The sequence below is a fragment of the Electrona antarctica genome, assembly GCF_951216825.1.
Source record: "Electrona antarctica genome assembly, chromosome: 6".
Taxonomy (NCBI): domain Eukaryota; kingdom Metazoa; phylum Chordata; class Actinopteri; order Myctophiformes; family Myctophidae; genus Electrona; species Electrona antarctica.
The window spans coordinates 47,461,278-47,483,165 of NC_136811.1; the positions used below are offsets into that span (position 1 = coordinate 47,461,278).

At 45.5% G+C, this 21,888-nt stretch overlaps 1 protein-coding gene across 1 annotated transcript in view; it reads left to right on the forward strand.

Moving 5' to 3' along the window:
- The window catches only part of cdk14 (cyclin dependent kinase 14), a 333,238-nt gene that overhangs the window by 152,951 nt on the left and 158,399 nt on the right, over positions 1 to 21,888 (forward strand). The window contains exon 8 of the mRNA XM_079503254.1: positions 3,043 to 3,166. Coding sequence (XP_079359380.1) covers positions 3,043 to 3,166 — 124 coding nt within the window. The remainder of the gene's footprint in view (positions 1 to 3,042; positions 3,167 to 21,888) is intronic.

Below are 21,888 nucleotides of genomic sequence, written 5' to 3' on the forward strand. Positions count from 1 at the left end.
AATGAGTTTTGGGAATTCAACAGCGCTTCTCATTTTGAAACGAGACAATGAACCCACTCACCATGTCTGACTTCTGATGGACAGCATTCCCTCACTACTCCAATCATTCAATCAACAGTAATAACTTAGCCTGCAGGGATGCACGCACGCACGCACGCACGCACGCACGCACGCACGCACATTTGGGGGTCCTTGATATAACATTTATTATACTGCTTACTGAAAACTATTAGCTTCTGTGCTTATATTCCTTTATACCGGTATTATGATCACTTTACCCAAATACAGCTCAAGTGGAGTTAGCAGGTTTTTGACCATTAACCCATTTAGGCCTGACGTCGAAATAAATAAAAAAAGTTTGCTCTGAAAGAATATATATTCAAAGATTTGTGCCGCATTTTCACGATTTTTCAAAAATATCAGACCTACAAGCTCGTAGCGCGCCACTCGGTGGCGCGCTATGAGCTTGTAGATCTGATATGTTTCAATAGCTAAAGTAAACATAATGCTTAGTTAAAACACCAAAAGGGGTTCCCGTTCAGAATGGGTTAATGTGGAGATCTATCTCCACAAGTTGAAGTTGGAGTTAGGTGGTTTGACTGTCAGTTTGAGGATCCAATGGAGTTAGGAGGTTTAGTTGGAAGCGCTTTTTAATACTTTTCTGTAAAACACCCACACAGACGTAAAGGGTGGTCAATAGTACTGATTTATAAAAAAAAGTATAAATATGGAGATAGGTTTCTGTCCGACAGCGTCGATATTAAAGATCTGTGCGGTACCCTGGGTCCAGATTGATGCATCAACGGTGCAGCACAAATTTGAACTCAAGCCAGCAGCTTAATCACAGAATCTAAAAATGAGTCTGGTTTCTATCTGCATTTTGCATTTGAAGCAGCTGTTTCGCAACATGGAGCCCTCAACCTAATGATAAAAACAGTGATAATTTCAGTGATTCTGAAATCGAAACGACGAATCGTTTCAGCGCGATGCAGCACAACTCCGACAGGGAATAATCCATTTTAGGCAACACATTCTCATAAAATAAAAGCATTAGGAATCACAAAACGAACTCCTGAAAGCAGATGGCCGGACAATGAGTGTGTGCCTTGCATTACAGATGACTCGGACATTCATTGCATGTTTTCTGTTTTGTGGAAATATGTTATTGAAAGTCCTGTTTAGTGCTACCCTGCATGCAATTTATTGTGGGGGGAAATGAGGTTATTTAGTTGGCAGCAGCGTATTCAACAGGGACTGCAGTGCACGACAACAGAATATATTCTTGTACTGGCAGTCAGACACACAGTAAAATCCTCAGTGTTGGTTTAGCTCTGAGAGTGGACAAATGGAACCTTATACCGGTCTCGGTCTGTAACTCGGGTCCATATGGTTCTGAGTTGGTTGGGAAGTAGGATTCCCCAGCGTTGTGCATACTAGTCCTTACCCGTTCTGAATATATGAACACGGACACACACTGTGTGTGTTCGTGTGTGTGTGTGTGTGTTCCCCGTGTGGGTCTGTTACGCGGAAAAGTGTGTCCCAGTATTAATCTGTGTCCGTCCCAACATGCATTTCACTGGTGACCCGGAAGTGGACAGACAGACAGACAGACAGACAGACAGACAGACAGACAGACAGACAGACAGACAGACAGACAAAGCTTTTACTTTTCAGGATTAAAAATTGAAAACAGCAAATGTTGGCAGATCGACAAACTCAAAACACGTCGCTTTGCCCAGCATTTCAAGCTTGTGGATCTGCTACTTTTTATGCTTTCGTGTGACACTGTAATATGATCAATTAGGTTAATTTACAGAAAACCACGACGTTAGAATACGGATATAGCAGGTTTCTGCCAGACAGCAACAATAGTCACTATTTTAATGCAGGTTAGAGATGCAAGGAGCCTGACTACACTGCGTGGGAGGGACACGAGGAGCATTGTGCCGGAGGTTTCAAGGTCATCTTTGATTGCTAACAGTAATTACTGTGTGACTGCACAAACTATACGCGACGTGTTGATTAGATCCTGATTCTCTCCGGGCGTCTTTGAGACTTATCGGCAATCTGTGTCTCCTTGCGGCAATCGCAGCAAGGAGACAATCTTCGATAATGGAATATATATATACATGTATCCTGAGCCATGCTAGCGTGAGCGGTAGACCGCATCAGTGGTTCCCAAACTGGGCTTCGGGATCCCCAGGGGGGTCCCCACATTATTTTGGGGCGGAGGGTCGCCCAGAGGATTTTCTTATCGTTCAACATTGCTTTCTCTTTCGACAGTAAACTAAACAACATACAGTATATGTGTATACAGGGTATACACACACATTTCTAAAGTGACAATTTAATGACTTTAACTCATTGACTACCAGAGTTAAACCATTGTCTGTAGCAGGGGTTCTCAACCCGTGGGTCGCGACCCCTCGGGGGGTCGCCAAATTATTTTGGGGGGTCCCCAAATTATTAAAATTTTGCAACTGAATGGCTGGAAAGTGGAAATGAAGAGTTTACATAGTACATGCATACACCTTCCCTATTTATTGATGGTGTATTGTCTCTATTATTAAGGTTATTGTAGCAGTCAATTTATATTGGGGGTCGCGAGGGGGCGGGGCGGGGTCCCGAGACACTGTCAAAGCATTTCCGGGGGTCCCCGGCCAAAAACGTTGAGAACCCCTGGTCTATAGCTGCCCTTGCCAGCCATTCCTGCCGTTTTCACTAAGCTTTGAAAAATCATAGAATATTATTCTTCACAACGATCCACCTGGCGATCGCTTAGTGGAAAAAAAACAAAGTCTTGCACAGATTCACAGAAGCTTGCAAAGATTCACAGATACAGGGGGGGGGGGGGGGGGGACAGTCAAAAAATGTCTCGAGTTGAAAAGGCTTGAGAATCCCCTTGACATAGAGGGGACAAATACACCAGCCGTGTTATAGACAGCAGGGCCCCTTTCGATGCCACGCCGTGAGAATAAACCCATGAATGATTCCTTGATTGAAGTGTGACGTTTGTGTCCCCGTGTGTTCCCGTGTATGCAGCTGTTCCTGTTCCAGCTGCTGAGGGGTCTGTCCTACATCCACCAGAGTTACATCCTGCACCGCGACCTCAAGCCTCAGAACCTGCTCATCAGCGACACCGGAGAGCTCAAACTGGCCGACTTTGGTGAGCAACAATGGAGCTGTTGAATCCCAGACAGACGGAGACAGAGAGAGAGAGAGCGTGTGCGAGTGTGTTTGTGTATTTTTCCCCAAACAAATTAAATCTGGCTTCTGCAATGCAGGTCTGTTTGTGCGCTTGTGTGTGTGTGTGTGTGTGTGTGTGTGTGTGTGTGTGTGTGTGTGTGTGTGTGTGTGCGTGTGCGTGTTCGTGTGCGCGTGCGCGTGCGCACATCAGACAATACTCTAGTATAGAGCCCTGAGGGACACCGCTCAACCATATGGGGTTTACGTGGTCAAATGTCTGCTTGTGTTTGGATCCCTTTGTCAGTCGAGCTGTGATCTCTGTCTGTCTGGCTGTCTGTCTTTGTGTGTGTCTAGTGTTGTCAGTGCGTATAAAGGTATCCCGTAGAGTTGTCATATGGTGCACCTTGGCATAAACACTGCCCACATGGGCAGACTGAGACCGGACCCCCCATGACACTCAACCTGGAACCAGAGAGCCCTGTTCCTCATCATCCAAGCAGCCCTTAAAACCCCTCTGTCTTTCATTCTGTTCCTCATCATCCAAGCAGCCCTTAAAACCCCTCTGTCTTTCATTCTGTTCCTCATCATCCAAGCACCTCTCAAACCCCTCTGTCTTTCATTCTGTTCCTCATCATCCAAGCAGCCCTTAAAACCCCTCTGTCTTTCATTCTGTTCCTCATCATCCAAGCACCTCTCAAATCCCTCTGTCCTTCATTGGTTCACCGTGCATCCAATTCGGCACTTGACAATTTAGGCATTTAACAGACACGAGTACTTGATTGGAGTATAAGTGGCTATGAACCCTAGTCAACGAACGACAGGGTGAAAACTGAACAGTGGACTTTACAATTGCCATGTACAATTTAGGCATTTAGCAGACGCTCTCACCCGGAGTGACTTAACACGTGCAAGATCGGAATGAGCAGAGTAAGCATCAACATCTAGTCAGTAAACAACGACAAGGTAAATAAACAGTGTAGAGAACAGTGTAAAGTCAAAGTCAAACGATTAGTCACAGACGTTACCGCAGTGAAATTTGTTCTCCGCATTTTCTCCGATCCAACCCATTGATGCTGAGTGCCAAGCAGGGAGGCATTGGGTCCCATTTTTACAGTCTTTGGTATGACCCGGCCGGGGATCGAACCCCGACCTCCCAGTTTCAGGGCGGACACTCTAACCACAAGGCCACTGTCTGGTGTAGTGCCTCAAATAATCTAGGATACCAGGTAAACAATGAGTCCAACATCTAAATCACATTCTGTACATTTGTGGCTCGAGGAAAACACATCTGCGAAAAAAAAACATGAGAACAGAAGGTGGCAATAACAAGGTCTACAGGGAGAGTGAAGTGCAATATGTAGGTGAGTTGGAGTCTGAAGATAATGGGAGTCTTCAGATTACGGTGATAGAGTGTCCAAACCCTCTCTGCTTCAGGGCCCCACTCAAAACCCTCGGAAGCGTTTTTTTTAAGTAGCAGATCCATCAGCTTTTGTGCAACCCCGTAGTATGATCAAGTTGAGTGTTCATTTCTGAAAAAACGCAGAAAGTTAGAATATAGAGATAGGAGGTTTCTGCCCCACAATAACGATAAGTCTGTCTAATTGGTCCGTGCACACTGGACATGGGTGTGTGTGTGTGTGTGTGTGTGTGTGTGTGTGTGTGTGTGTGTGTGTGTGTGTGTGTGTGTGTGTGTGTTGGGGGGGTGACAGCTTCATCAATAATGCATGGTCTGAATTAGTGCAGGAACATTACTGCCAGGCAAATGAGCCTCTGCATGGGGGAGTAATGGACAACACACTAAATGAGAAAGAATGGAAGTCCCTAGGTTATTATGCTGGCTTTGTTTTGGCCACACCACACCCATCAACACGCACGCACGCACGCACAAACGCACATGTCCTCACAATGTCAATTTCTCAAATTCGACTATGCTTGTGGGGGTACACACACACACACACACACATAGACGCACACACACAATGTACGCACACACGCACATGCTCATGCGCACACGGACATAGACAGAAACACTTCCACACACACGCACAAAAAAGCCATAATCAGCCGTTTGGGGGAACTAGCCAGGTGTGAGGCAGTGTGCATGTGGGTGCACGTTCACCCAGATGCTCACATACGCGTGCGTCCGTGCATGCGTGTGTGCATGCGTGCGCGTGTGTGTGTGTGTGCGATGGGTCCGTCTGGCCTCCCCGTTGGCCTCATCTTGGCCTTGAAAAAGACCTGACAGCTGAGAACCACCCAGGGAGTCTGGTGGTGGTGGTGGTGGTTGTTGTGGGGGGTAAATAATGGAGGCTAGTTAGTAAACTAATTTATGCTCTGGTGGAAAAGGAAGATAGCCGACCTACAAGCCTTGCAGGTCGGCTGTTTTCGGTCCGTGACACCACTGCACGGTGGAAGTATGACTGCAGGCATTCACTGTATAGCTAGCCTGGAACTCACCTATGCTTTTTATGGCATAGGCAGCTCCCGGCAGGATCCGCTGGCAGAAACTATGCGCAGCTGCTAGACATGAGACTAATTAATTAGAGCGACAGAGAGAGAGAGAGGAGTGTGTGTGTGTGTGTGTGTGTGTGTGTGTGTGTGTGTGTGTGTGTGTGTGTGTATACGTGTGCGTGTGTGTCAATTTAACAAAGGTGCAGACGATCAGTAATCAGCAGAGAGTGAGTGATATTTGCGACTTTTTTTTTTCTCCCTGGAAATAAAAACGTCTGGGTTTCCGAGGCTACTGTATAGCTAGCATGAGACGGAGAGTGGAGGTGCAGATGAGTCGATATGTGCCGAGTGCAGAGAGAACACAGCACCAGTGCTGTCTTTGGGGATGAGAGTAAAACTGCATATAATTGAAACAGATGTGGCCTGGGAGGATGAAGCCATGCTTGCTTGTTCCAGCCCCGCTTAAAGTGCTGCAGTTACCTGACTTTATTTCCGTTGCTGTCGGAACATGAAAACCTCGTATCTCCCATGTGTTGTTTTTTTTCCTCGTGATTTGTTCCCTATATACTGTAGACTAAATCGTCTGTGATACCGTAGCGAGAAAGTTGCCGATCTACAAGCTCACAACAAGGCGCTGCATCGCGAGGTCTTATAGATATTATAGATCGAGCTTGTAGATCAGCTATTTTTAAAGTTTTGAAAGTGAACGTGGATTTTTATGAATATTTAACCAATGAAACATAATGAAGAGATTGTCACTAAATAGTAACAACATTGAACATGGGTGTGTTTTTTTTTTTTTTTTTCATTTACTTACGGTTTTGGACATACAAGGTTTCCACCCGACAGAGACGTTTTGTTAGAAAGTGCTTAATTGATAGCGATCAGAGAAAAGAGATTCTTCCAAGACAGAAACCCATTAGCATGAAATATAGAGTACAGCATTAGTTCTGACAGGACTTCACGTCCATTAGCTTGCAGCTTTTCAATAGGGGATCTAAGGTGGCCATTTGAAAAGAAAAAAAGAGAGAAAAGATATTAATTCAAAAGATTTTGTAACTTAATTGTGTCATTGGAGTAAACCATCATAATACATACTTTATTTTGCTGGCTGGCACAGCTGGGGAAAAAAATATATTCTTAAAAACTGGAAATCTGAAAGCTCTCTCTCAGAAATATTGCCTGCCCACCCCAAAGCCCACCATCATGCCCACCCCAAAGCCCACCCTCATGCCCACCCCAAAGCCCACTCTCGACATCCTCTGAGGAAGTCGAGGGGTGTTCACACACCCAGATCTGTCTTTTTTATTTATTTAAACGTTTTAATTGCAGATTAAAACTGTAATTTATTAACAATATTCATTCAAGCATTCTATTATGTTTGGCGGTATAGGGCTGTACCCCCAGGGTATACAACAGAATGACAATGATCAGATCAGATGAGCGTAAAGAGGAGACACTGGGGTGGAGGTGGGTGGTGGGTTTAGCGAGAGCCTGCGGCTGGGCCTGAGGGTGGCGGGTGGGCACTGGGTACAGGCATGGGGGTGGCTGGAACGGGCAATATTAAGCTGTTATAAAGACCACTCTATAAGATGAATAGTCAAAGGCATGGTGTGGTCTTTGCAGGAATTGGCCGATTCCCAGACTTTTCCATGCCAAGGACCCCCAAGCAGCCATTGTATGATATCTTTTCAGGAGTACAATAGGAAGTCAATACGGGTCTATTTGGTTTAATTTTACGCTCTCAAGAGTTTAATTATTGTTAAACACCTGCATTACTTAATTTAGAAGAAGTCTACACAATTAGATAATTTAGAATAAGTGTTATTTTGATATTTACGCCTGATGTCTCTCCTTATGGTACCAACATACAGCATGGAATTGTGGACAAAATCCTGTCCGACGACAACAAAGCATTCTAAGTCTTGGGTCTGAGAGGCTAAATCTCCTCAAATGGTGGTCCATGGCTCAAATGCCGAATAAATAATGGAACCTTGATATGAAAAGGTTTGAAAACCCTGACCTATATCAACGAGCTCGAAACGCATGGTTTGTGGATCTGCTACTTCTGATGCTTTCGTGTAGTATAGGGTGTTAATTAAATTAGGGTGTAGTATCAGGCGCTGTAGTAGGGTGTTAATTAAATTAGGGTGTAGTATCAGGCGCTGTAGTAGGGTGTTAATTAAATTAGGGTGTAGTATCAGGCGCTGTAGTAGGGTGTTAATTAAATTAGGGTGTAGTATCAGGCGCTGTAGTAGGGTGTTAATTAAATTAGGGTGTAGTATCAGGCGCTGTAGTAGGGTGTTAATTAAATTAGGGTGTAGTATCAGGCGCTGTAGTAGGGTGTTAATTAAATTAGGGTGTAGTATCAGGCGCTGTAGTAGGGTGTTAATTTACGCAAAAACACAAAAAAGTTATTACATGGAGATGGACAGAGGGACCAGGAGGTGGGCTCTAGGGCTGCATTCACACATTCAAGACACAAGTCTTGTGTCTGTCTGGTGTCTTGTCCGTGTTTGATGGCCGCTCCAATTCATTTCCAATGGAAGTCACATGGTTTGACCAAACATCTTTGTTTGATGGCTGTGTTCCCCCGTTTCGTCAAACCATGTGACTTCCATTGGAAATGAATTGGAGCGGCCATCAAAAACGGACAGGACACCAGACAGACACAAGACAGGTGTCTATGTGTGAGTGCAGCCTGGGGCCTCGTACACACATGTCGGACGCGTGGTTTGGCCAAACACTTGTGTTTGATGGGGGGAGGGGGGGGCAATCAAACACAACTGTTTGGTCAAACCACGTGACTTTATTTCATTGGTAAAGCATTGAGGCGGCCATGAAACACGGACGGAACGGAGCATGTCCGTCCGACATGTGTGTACGAGGCCTGGCAGGACATGGACAGGGAGAGCAGGAGGTCTGGATGTGGGCTCACTGTGACCACGGCTCCTCCCGTTCCGTGTCCCTGCTGGTGGATGTGCACGTGGCCCTGGAGCTGATCCAGAGTCAGCCCTCTGGCCCCTCTGTGCACATTTTAATGAGCTGCACAAACGACGGCAAAACAAATGAGGCCTTTGAGTAGCAAGGACAGGGCTAATTGAAGCCAAAATAAGCACCGTGTGTGTGTGTGTGTGTGTGTGTGTGTGTGTGTGTGTGTGTGTGTGTGTGTGTGTGTGTGTGTGTGTGTGTGTGTGTGTGTGTGTGTGTGTGTGTGTGTGTGTGTGTGTGTGTGTGTGTGTGTGTGTGTGTGTGTGTGTGTGTGTGCACGACTGCACGTGTTTGCGTTAGAGTTGCTGTCTGTAATCACCTCATCACACACACACACACACCCACACACACACACACACACACACACACACACACACACACACACACACACACACACAGAGAAAGCGATGCCAGGAGGACCGCTATTTTCTGCAAGAATCACAGAGAGGGGGTTGTGGTCAGTGACAGCTGCATGTTGGCCACAGAGACAGAGCGGCCAGCATATGGCCCCCTGAGCCTCACGTTTCCACGGGGCAGACACACGCAGTGCCCCGGCACGCCCCGCGCCTGCAGGGTCATTAGGACGGGCTCTGTGCGCGCGTGCATGCACGCATGTACAGTATGCATGCATGTACAGTGTGTTTGGGCCACAGCGGGCGGTCGCCCGCTTCGCACGCTGCCAAAATTAGGGGCCTGTCATCGAGTTTCAGGAACGAAATCATCTGGTTGCGTCGTGAACAGTTGTGGCTGTGTCTGGAGTGGCATCAGCTGTGGATGTCTCACTCGGGCCACTAAGAGAGTTGTGTCTAATCTAGTGGCGGTCAATGGGCCGTGGCACAACGCTATAGCTCTGCTAATTGTCTTTATGGCTACAGCCCCCCCCCCCCCCCGCCTCACCCACTCTGTCCGAGGCTCTGCTGCCCCTCCCTTCCGTAGCCTCACTATATAAGCCCCTCGCCTCCTTAATCAAACCTCCCTTTCAAAATGACTTGGCAAGAGCCCTTGATTTCGACAGAGATCCCAGATCTGGCCAACGAGCTGCTGTATGTATACTGTGGTTTGTTTTGTTCCCTCAGCCGTCGCGCCATTAAACAAACTGCCCTGCCGATAGGATGGTTCTGTACACAGAACGGGGACCTCGTGTTTTTATGTTGTCTTGGTGGTGTTATGCACAGAGCATAACACCACCAAGACAACATAAACACATTGTTGTTGTGGGTATGTTTGAACAGACTGTGAAGATGAATATCCTTCGGGACAATAAAGATTATTATTATTATTTTATTACAGTCTTTAACCTTGTTCTGCTGGTCAGAGTCATTTATGCAAAGGACAGGAATATGTCCCCCTGTGGAGATGGCGGCTCCATGGCATGGTAAAACACACCGCTGTGTTAACAGTCTGTTTATGGGCCGTAGCTGAACCCCTAACTCTGTAGGTCTTCCCCTCCTATTTGGTAACATTTCGTTGCTGTCGGGCAGAAAACTCTTATCTCCACATTTTGACTTTTTGTGCTTTTTCTTAAATGAATTAATGAATGCCCCACTTCATCATACACAGCGCCGCGTTTCAAGCTTGTAGATCTGATATTTTTGAATTCTGGAAAGTAACAGTTTTGGAGACATTTGCACATAATTAGAATTTACAATTTACAATTTAGGCATTTAGGCATTTAGCAGACGCTCTTAATCCAGAGCGATTTACATTAGGCAAGAACAAAAGTATGGGAATACATCACATATATAAAAAGCATTTATCAAGAAACATGCGTAAGCTAAGAACGTAATTAGAACATATCTATATAATGACACTATACATATTAACTATACATATATACTATACTATGCTATACATGTGTACTATGATGTGCTATTACTACATACAACTACATAATGAGGGTTCCACCCGACAGAGACGATTTCTACTTTCTCTGGTTTTGAACTAACTCTTCACTGTGTGTTGACGTCTAAGACAGGTTTACGATGCCGTTTAACAGCAGTGCATGCCAGACATAGTTCCGGTCTATCCTATAGAAGTTATGCAGACATTATTACTTTATTCTTGCAGGCATGCGCAGGCAGCGCTGCACGCTATGACAGCTGGCGGGGGATAATTGTGTGAGTGTGTGTGTGTGTGTGTGTGTGTGTGTGTGTGTGTGTGTGCATGCGTGCGTGCGCGCGTGCGTGTGTGCGTGCGCAGAGTAAAGCACGCTGACAATGGAGCTGCAGGAATCTACTCGGAACGTGGCAGGCATGCAACGCTCTGAGCAGCACTCTGTCTGTCTGTCTGTCTGTCTGTCTGTCTGTCTGTCTGTCTGTCTGTCTGTCTGTCTGTCTGTCTGTCTGTCTGTCTGTCTGTCTACTCCCACGGGTGCTGTTACACCCAACGGCACAGACTCGCCTGTGGGCCCAATATTTGCTTGTGATGTGTGTTGTCTTATGTGCCTGTGTGCGTATTTACAGGTTGCAGATGGTCTTTTTGAAGCCTCCAATAAGAGGGAGGTGCGTGTCCGTGTGTGTGTGTGTGTGTGTGTGTGTGTGTGTGTGTGTGTGTGTGTGTGTGTGTGTGTGTGTGTGTGCGTGTGCGTGTGTGTCCAGCCTCTCCTGGGACAAATCCAAAATAGACTGTAGACTGGGTTGAACACAACAGTGTCTGTGTGTGTGTGTGTGTTCTGTGCACAGAGCAGGTAATGACTCTGACTGGGATTGTGTTCTAAAATGCAGATCTCATTACAGTCTACTTTGTATTGTGAAATCGACTGGGACGGTAGCAGGTGGTGAGCACGCACGGATCACATGTTCTTGCGCACACACACACACGCACGCACACACGCACGCACGCACGCACGCACGCACGCACGCACGCACGCACGCACGCACGCACGCACACACGCACGCACACACACACATCACACCGCCCTAATCGGTTCTTTACCCCTAACTGAACAAGCTCACAAAACTCCTTTCTTACCATAAATTGTTTCTGTCCTCACAGCTCTACAGTAGAGCTGTTTCTGATTGTATTTATTCACTTATCTATTTCGTTTTTTTATGATCCTCCTGTATATTGGCTTCATGTTTAATTGTGTTGCTTGTTTCGTTTCTTGTTATTTAACCCATTTTGGGCGGGAACCCCTTTTGGTGTTTTAAACATTATGTTATAATTTAGCTATTGAAAAATAGCAGATCTACAAGCTCATAGCGCGCCACCGAGTGGCGCGCTACGAGCTTGTAGGTCTGCTATTTTTGAAAAATCGTACAAATGTGGCGCAAATCTTTGAATATATATTCTTTCAAAGTGAATGTTTTTAACTCGGGTCTACATCTATACTGATGTAGTGTGGTTGGAGATGGTGGAAGAGACTTTGTGTATGTCCTTCATTTGTTTTGTTCTGTGTTGTTAGACTGTTCTCTTGCTAGTGAAATAAAAATGTATATTTCTCAAAAAATATCTATTGCCCTCACATGCGGACACATAGCACGCATTGCACGCATTCATGCACACACACACACACACACACACACACACACACACACACACACACACACACACACAGGCACGGAGGCGTGAAGAAATGTCTAGTATATGAAAGGCGCGGTGAGGAAAATCAGGAAATTGATGTTCAGAAAGATGCACACGTATGGATGCATGGACAGCTTTTTCACGCGTTTGCAGGCTCTCTCCACGCACTGGAATGCCATTTGCATTGCCTCTGATATGGCATATTATGCACGCGCATTTGCATTCACATCTGAATCTGAATATCTTCGCTGTCGTGCAGAAACATTGTATCTCCATAAAGGAATGCGCCGACATCATCGTACAAGAGTGTTGTCCAAAAGGTGCGAAAGTAGACGGTCTACAAGCTCCCAACTTGCTATGTTTTGAAATAATTTGAAAAGGAAATTGACAGCCTAGGGGTCATCACCGTGCTTGCTTGTTGTGGTGGACATTTTTCTCAAAATTGCATTTTTATCACGGACATACAAAATGAGAGGACAGTAATATTTCCATAAACGCATATAGAGCTTGGCTTGAATGACTTTAACACATTTTGACCTGAGATCAGATTCTAAAAAAATCTTCTACATCCTGACAGTTTTCTGAAAAAGCTATGTTTCTATGTCAGTCGCTATGTTTCTCTGTCAGACCTACAAGCTTGTAGATCTGCTATTTTTCAATAGCTAAAGCATAACATAATGCTAACACCAAAAGGGGTTCCCGCCCAAAATGGGTTAACAGGTCTGTAACTCTGAGAGTGGTCCATTTGGTTCCGTTTGTACACTCTTGAGTTAAGGGGGTTCCTTGCAAATGAAACTTTTGAGAACCACTATTACTTGGACTATTACTCCTATTAATGTGCCATAGTGTCGTCGTAAATCAGTGGCATACTATTCTGAGGAAAAGCCAGAGACTTGACATTCAGTAATTGGGTCTCATAATGTAAAAGAAAATCAATAATTTGCCACGGATAAGACCGAGTCTTTGCCACGGACACATTTGTCCATACTGATGAGCCCTTGGAAATTAACAGTGGTTAGACGTGTCTGTGGGTCTTTATAAATATTGAACTAGTGGAGTATTAACAAGAGCTCCTGCCTAAATAATAATTGGATCCATTCTTGTTGTCTCCAACATTGTTATTATTCCTTTTTTTGTAGGACATACATACAGGGTTTCCAGCGCGACAGCCACGATATAGCGCACCCTCATTAGCATAATTGTTGATTCACCAGCAGTATGGTAACCTCTGTGGTGTCTGGGCTATGTTCAGACTTTCAAATCACATTCATCCAGCCATGAACGCAGACTGTGTTACAGTGTGGGCATGTGTGATTAGCATTAGCATGCCCTTGGAACGTATTGAGGTTTTCGAGCCGGAAAGATATGTGTTGCCATGCCCGCTATATATGTATATAGTCGACTTTGGGCTTCTTTTTCTGTAAAGTTGCAAATATCGGTAGTTGCAGATTTTTCGGGGGCTTGTTTCTAAAGTGTGTAGTTGCTTATTCGGGCTTCCTTCCAAATGTTTTACTTCTTATTTATAACAGTGGTTCACACATATTTTCATGTTATCGACCCCTAAATTGTCCCTAACCCCCATCTGAAAATGGTTTGTGCCAGGGAGCCTCATACCATAGCTATTTTTGTTCTTAGAATGTATAAAAAATCTTCCAAATAGTCCACATTTTATTTTTATTTTCAAATAGCAGATTGTTGATCGATTATTTTCAAATATCTGCTGTATATGTAGGCGCTCATCTGGCCTATAATTATAGTAGCTTCTTTGGGGCTTGTTTTCCTAGACCTGGTTGCTTATTTCTCTCACAAAATCTGGCAACACTGCTCCTCTCCTCTCGTCCTGAAGTGTTAGTGATAGGCTAAACCACTAGCATGTCTGTGTCTAATAAGGTTGTCCAGTAGTACGTGGCTCCGGCTTGTTATTGTGTCCGCAATCGTATGCACGCAGTCAAATGCTCTGTGTCAACCGTTTAATTTAACGGGTCCACTTGGTGACCAGTTTGTACTCTCTCTCTGTTACAAAATGGATGAATTAGCACTGAGTATTTCCACTGTGTAAGCCATCTGTTTCACGGACCTGGAGGGCAGGACACACAATGCGGGCACCAAGACGCCCTTTCCTTGTTCCTCGCTAATAAGATACACGTGCATGCGCACGTCCTCATGCACAAACCCGCACACACAACCTTGCACCGCTCGAACGCAAACTTAGGATACTGTACAGTAGAAACACACAATGACACACGCACGCACGCACGCACGCACACACACCAGCGCGCCCGAATACGTACACACATGCAACACATTGTGAGCTTGTAGTTCGGCTATTTTCAGCGTGCGACACTGACACTGATGCACAACAAACTAAGTCTAACTCAGCCTTAAGCGTAGGGAACGACTTCCACTACCTCTTTTTTTTTTAAACTTTTAACATTTTAGTATTTCTGTATTGTGGTATTGCTACATCTACTTAAAACAAAACAATGTGAGTACGTCTTCCACCGCTGAGAATAACCCAGGCTTCATTACCATGCTGATCGATGTGCATAACAATGTGAATACAGCGAGCATCTCTCCTTTCCTTTGTTGCATGGCGTACTGAGGCTGTTCTTGCCACTGGCCTGTATCTGTAAACATCTCCTCCTCCTCCTTCCTCTGAGCACCGGGGGAATCTGCTGACAGACGCAATATATAACCCTGCAGGCATACTGTAATAACTTAAATCTCTGTACCCCAAACCACCTGTGAAAATGCTAAGAAACAGTGGTGGGAGTCACTAGAAGAACTCTGAATCAGTAGCAACATGTCTGTATGGGCGGCAGTGGCTCAGGGGTGTAGAGTGGCCGGTAGAACAGCCGGATGGAAACCGCAAGGTTCCCAGTTCGATCTAAGACTCTCTGAACCCCTAATTGCTCTCGATGTGCAGGTTGGTGCCTTGCATGGTTTCCTTCCCCATCGGTTTAGTTTAGTTTATTAAGGATCCCCATTAGTCTACACCGTACTGACCGTAGTGGAGACTATTCTTCCTGGGGTCCAGGCAAAAACATCACAGTACAAATCATAAAATGCAGTACAGCATGATCCATGTTTGTGAACAAACACACAAACCTATAGAACAAGATTTATAACAGTCAACTAAAACTAAAATAAAAATAAAATACATATGTGTTAGTCTGAAAATACCCAAAAAATAATAACAACCTAATCTAATACAATTTCCTTTCTGACTATTGCTGCCTTAAGTTTCCTTTTGAAACAAAATGTAGGCCTATTTCTTGTTAGAGACCCACACACCAGTATGCAATATAGCTCTGTACTGTACATGCTGTTTTCTTAAGTGCATTGGTTTTGGGCAGAGGAAAAGTAAAGTGACCATTTAGTGCATGTCTAGTATTATAATCATGTCTTTCATTTGCAGGTAATAGCTGTAGAAACGAACCGAGAAGGGTTTCTGAATACGCATTCTTTAAAAACAGAATAAGGCTGTATGCCAGTCTTTCATTCACCCTCATCCATGACAGCCTGGCATGCATATCATCCACACTAGTCCTGACAGAACAATGACGTGCTAGTCTTGTCGCTTTGTTCTGAGCAAGCTGAAGTTTACCGAGTTCTTGCTTTGATGCACTAGACATTGGTGTATGAATGTGTGTGTGAATGGGTGAATGTAATGCACAATTTATGTAAAGCGCTTTTGATAAAAGCGCTATATAAATGCATAATTTATGTGCGTCTGTGGTTTACGTATCTCGAGAACCGTCCGACTGACTGACTTCAAACTCTGTGGGCAAATGGTAAATGGTGCATTTATATATAAGCGCCTTTATCCAAGGCGCTTTACCGAGATTGTGCATTACATTCACCCATTCACACACACATTCATACACCGATGGCAGCGGAAACCATGCAAGGCACCAACTAGCACATCGGGAGCAATTTGGGGTTCAGTGTCTTGCTCAAGGACACTTCGACAGTAACTCTGGGGAAGCCCGGGTTCAAACTGGCAACCTCACGGTTACCATCCAGCCACTCTACCCCTGAGCCACCGCCGCCTGTGGTTCACGTATCTCGAGAACCGTCCGACTGACTGACTTCAAACTCTGTGGGCGCATCGGTGAGGACTGGAGGGAGTGCCCTGTGTCGTGTCGGTCTGATAGGCGGTTGCCTTCAATCTGGCCAATATACATTTATATAGGCATATGGGGAATCGGGGATCCAGAACCGCCATGCTTTGCTCCTCTCTGCTGCCATCTGGTGCTGTGTTTGTGTGTTTGTGGGTGCGTGCGTGCGTGGGTGCGTGCGTGCGTGCGTGCGTGCGTGCGTGCGTGCGTGCGTGCGTGCGTGCGTGCGTGCGTGCGTGCGCTTGTCGAGTCACACTGCAATTCACACGCGTGGCCCGGAGAAACAACAACAACATGGAATGCGTGGTGTTAGACTCGAGTCTAACATTCCCTGAAGAAGACCTACGAAACGTTGGATTCTTGTCAATACATATACAGCATCGTGGCTACGAGTGTGCAGCCTTTTTCTTATTTTTACTTGTTTACTGCCTTAGGCCAGCACCTCACCAACACTGGTGTGTTTACTGCCTTAGGCCAGCACCTCACCAACACTGGTGTTACTGCCTTAGGCCAGCACCTCACCAACACTGGTGTTACTGCCTTAGGCCAGCACCTCACCAACACTGGTGTTACTGCCTTAGGCCAGCACCTCACCAACACTGGTGTGCGCCCTTCCCTGTTTTGACAGACTCAAGTCTAACACCATGAATACGAATATACTGTATGTCCATAAAGAATATACGCATTCTACGCCACGAATAGGACACACACAGATATACAGAAGTCTCCATATATGGGCAAAAAGGGCAACAAGTACAACGGGCAAAACCGAGTGAGTTATGCATCTCCAACTTGCATCGTTCTCAAATAGATTGTACAAAATTGTACTTAATATATGCAGTACTCCCTGGGTATAATACAATAACCTATAAACCTGTCAGATCAGCTGTGCAAAACTAATGATAAGAAATGACTATCCAACGACTGCAGCCAACTTTAAATGTGTTATTGTGTGGGTGTTGTAATGACTACTGGTTGTTTTAATATCTGGAGATGTGAAAGGCAGATCCAGAGGGCTTGTTATTAAATCTGACTCCATGGAGAATTAATCTTCATAATATTTGACTGGGGATGATGAAGGGGGAGGCTGACACTCCGTTTCATTTGCTCTGGGTTTTATGTGTTTTTTTCCCGTGTGGTGTCCACAGGCCCGTGACTGGAACAAAACGATGCCTCACCACGGCATCGGCTGGGTTTTTTCTTTCTTTCTTTATTTTTTTTTCTTTCGCTGCTGTGAAACGATGATGAATGCTCCTATTTATCAAAAAAATCATCATTTGTTTGGCCAGCCCTTGTTTTCTTCAGGGAGAGTTTTCTATTCTTTTCTTTATGCTACACACATACTGTACACCAGGGGTGCCCAAAAGGTAGATCGCGATCTACCAGTAGATCACAAAGGCTGTGCAGGTAGATCACATGACATGCCCCTAAAGAGTATTTCATTTAAATATATTGAAGAAAAAAAAACGATTAAAAAAAAAAAAAAAAAAAAAACATTTCTCCCCCTCTATTTCCCATTCCAAGTGCATTTGTCTTATACTGTACAGAATGTAACACAAACTCTACTATTCCGAAGCCCCCTCAGGTACATATTTAAACTATTTTCAGCAATGGTATAATAATTGATTTGGTGGGTAGATCTTGCCGAGCTGGTCATTTTGAAAGTAGCTCTCAAGTCAAAAAGTGTGGGCACCCCTGCTGTACACACATACTGTACACATACCTGACGGGAAGCACGTACTGTATGCACATCAGCTAGAGAGAGACACACACACACACACACACACACACACACACACACACACACACACACACACACACACACACACACACACACACACACACACACACACACACACACACACACAGAGAAGAGAATCATCCAGAACAACTTCAAAAGAATAGTAGGTTGTTTTTCCCTGAGGGATGGAGACTATTTTGGTCCCCCCCCCCCCCCCCCCCCACCCTCCTCTCTCTCTCTCTCTCTCTCTCTCTCCTTTCATGTCTCTCTCTTACTTCTTCATTAACTTCACCCAGATAGCTCCTCCTCCTTCCTGCTTGCCTCTTCGACCTGGTCTTTTCATCCTCTCCTCTCCTCTCCTCTCCTCTCCCTCTCCCTCTCCCTCTCCCTCTCCCTCTCCCTCTCCCTCTCCTCATCTCATCCAGTATGGTGACCCCTGGTGTTGCCACGGGGGAACAGAAGGTGATGTATAATTCACTACTGACCTTCAGCCCACCGGCTACCTGGGCAGAAACGCAGGTCACAGATTGGCTGAGGGGTGTGTGTGTGTGGGTGGGTGTGTGGGTGTGTGTGTGTGTGTCATGCACGTACAGGAAGTCCTATAGGTCAGGACTTTGAAATAGAGCAAATCTTTTGTAGTTGGACTCATGGGGGTTCGAAAGGAGAATGCGTGTATATGCGCACACACACACACACGCACGCACGCGCGCACGCGCGAGCGCACACACACACACACACACACACACGCACACACACACACACACACACACACACACACACACACACACACACACACACACACACACACACACACACACACACACACACACACACACCATTTTGTGTACATGATGTACTGTAGTCTTTCTCCTTTCGGCTGCCCTTAACTCATTGCACGTACAGTAGCTGGTGGTTAAGTACTATTTTGATTTACTTTATTTATTTGTACTTAGTTACTTTGCAGATTTAGATAGTAGCTCTACAAGCTCACACGAGATATCTGCTATTTTTTGTGGCATTGGGTCAGAGAAATGAGGGAATCGCGTGTTTGAAAGGATTTCTGAAACGAGACATTCGGCATATGACCTTTGGTCTATTTTGATACGCCTAAGTATTGCTACAGTATTTTTAATCCGTGGTGGAATCTTCCACCACTGTTGGCATGTTTCACACCCAGCGCTGTGATCTCAACATGCTGTGTGCTGGTCTTAACTCTCTGCACACATCTGACTCTGAGCCAACCCTGAACACCCGCTCAGCTCCCCACAGTCAACCCTGCACCGGCTCAGCTCCCCACAGTCAGAGCCTCATCCTTTCTCCTCCGTAATACACATTACTGCGTGTGCGCACACACACACACACACACACACACACACACACACACACACGCACGCACGCACACACACACACACACACACGCACACGCACACCACTCTCGCTATATCACAGGCAGGCCGGCATCCTATTACCACACACCCTTTTTATGATGATTAGATCTACTCCATCCTCATGGCCTCTGTTAACCCCGTACACGCCCCCTCTTACGCACGCACGCACGCACGTACACACACACACACACAACACACACACACACACACACACACACACACACACACACACACACACACTAGGGCATTAACAAGGTGAGATTTTTCCAAGTCGACTTGTCAGACAGCAAAGTCGAAGTTGAGTCGATGCATCGTTTTATGACGGGGGGTGGGGGGGGGGCTGGGGGGGAGACTTTAACAGGGGCGGGTGGAAGTGCGCGAGCATGTCAAACAAATCAAATCAGGCGCACACAGTGGCCTCTCCAATATGGCACAGTCAGTGTATGTATCATCTATATGGCAAAGCGCTGATTATCAAAACATAAAACTGTAATAGTAAATACTAAACAGTGCAGGCACACGCGCAACTTGTACAGAGACCAGAAAAGAGAACAACAGGAGAGGGGGAATAATTGGCACACAGCGCAGCAGCAGCAGCGCAGCGGCCCGAGAAAATATAACAATTACACTAGTGGCAGTCAGCAGCCCGACCTTCAGAACACAATATAGAAGACATAGGTCTATATATTAACATTACAGCAGCCAGCAGCAGTTTGGCACATCATCAGAATACAATCTGCCCTCCACCTTCCATGTTCACGATGTGAACCTTCTCCTCCTCCTCCTCCTCCTCCTCCAACAACTCGATAACGCTCTCATGTTAGTTTGTAACCACTGAGAGCCACATACACAGCTGCAGTTAGGTTCTTAATTAAGGGCGCGTTCTGAATGCAATGCAAACTAATAGGCGAGTGCGCTCCGGTGCGCATATGCAAAGAATGACTTCTGTCCCTGACAATAATCAATCCTACAGTTTGAATTCTGTACACACGCACACATAGAGCAAAAATATGATATGGGGAAAACAATTGTTGTTTTTTTCCAACTTTCGACTTCTCCTAATCTGAATCGACACACACACACACACACACACACACACACACACACACACACACACACACACACACACACACACACACACACACACACACACACACACACACACTTTATTGGTATTACTGTACTTGTGAGTGCTTCACCATTGTCGTATACAACCATCTTGTGAATGCCATTTTTACCTTTCTTTTACCATGTAAAACACTTGAGCTATACTTAGCCGTAGTTACGCTGAAAATAACAGAATCACAAGCCCACATGGTGTTGTGACCTTATACTATATAATAATAATAATAACCTTATACTAGCCTATGTGTGCTATTGGTAGTGAATGACAGCGGCACACAACTATGTATGAATCTATCAGAACTCCAACGCCTAACCCTAACCTGGATATTTTCGTAATAAACCCAATCTTTTTTAATGAGCAACCACTTTTCTTGTGAGGACCAGGAGCATTGTCCTTGCGGTGTCTAATTCTACTATACTTACAGACAGTATGTCCCCATTTTGGCCCTCACAAATATAGTAACACACACACACACACACACACACACACACACACACACACACACACACACACACACACACACACACACACACACACACACACACACACACACACACACACACATTTGAATTATTTTATTTGGATCTGCACAAGAGGCGCAATACAATAGACCCAAACACTGATCAGAATTGGGTTACATTATATGGTCCAACCAGATATAACTGCTGCACATGCTTAGCACACAGAGGGAAAAGAAGAAAAACAAATATATATATATATAGCACATTGATGACATACTATTACTTGACACTACTAGACAGGATGTTTCTCACACACACACACAAACACGCACGCACGCACGCACGCACGCACACACACACACACACACACACACACACACACACACACACACACACACACACACACACACACACACACACACACACACACACACACACACACACACACACACACAGAAATCACATGGCCCACCCCCCCAGTTCGCCACAGGCCAATGCACATCCAGTACATCTATCCACATATACACACACCCGCTGTGAAAATGATAGCCTCTCAGTGTGAGCAGGCTAGCAGCGTATACTCAGCGCTGTCACTGCTCTTTGTTTACTGAACAGATTAGCAGTGTGCAAATTGCAGCGTTCGGTCCGCAGGACTGGCTGCAGAAACTCCCCCTCTCCTCTGGGTGCTCGCACGCACGCAACGCACGCAACGCACACACGAACACACGGACACGTCATTCATACTCCAGGCGTTAAGCTGAGGCCTCCTCTCCATGTCTCTATTACTTCCACCCTTTCTTCCTGCCTCATGCGGGGGTCCTGGCACTGGGTTCAGGAAGTCCTTTTTTCTACTGAACTAAACGCTTTAATTAAAGCTCCCCTCCACCACCTGGGAGGAGAT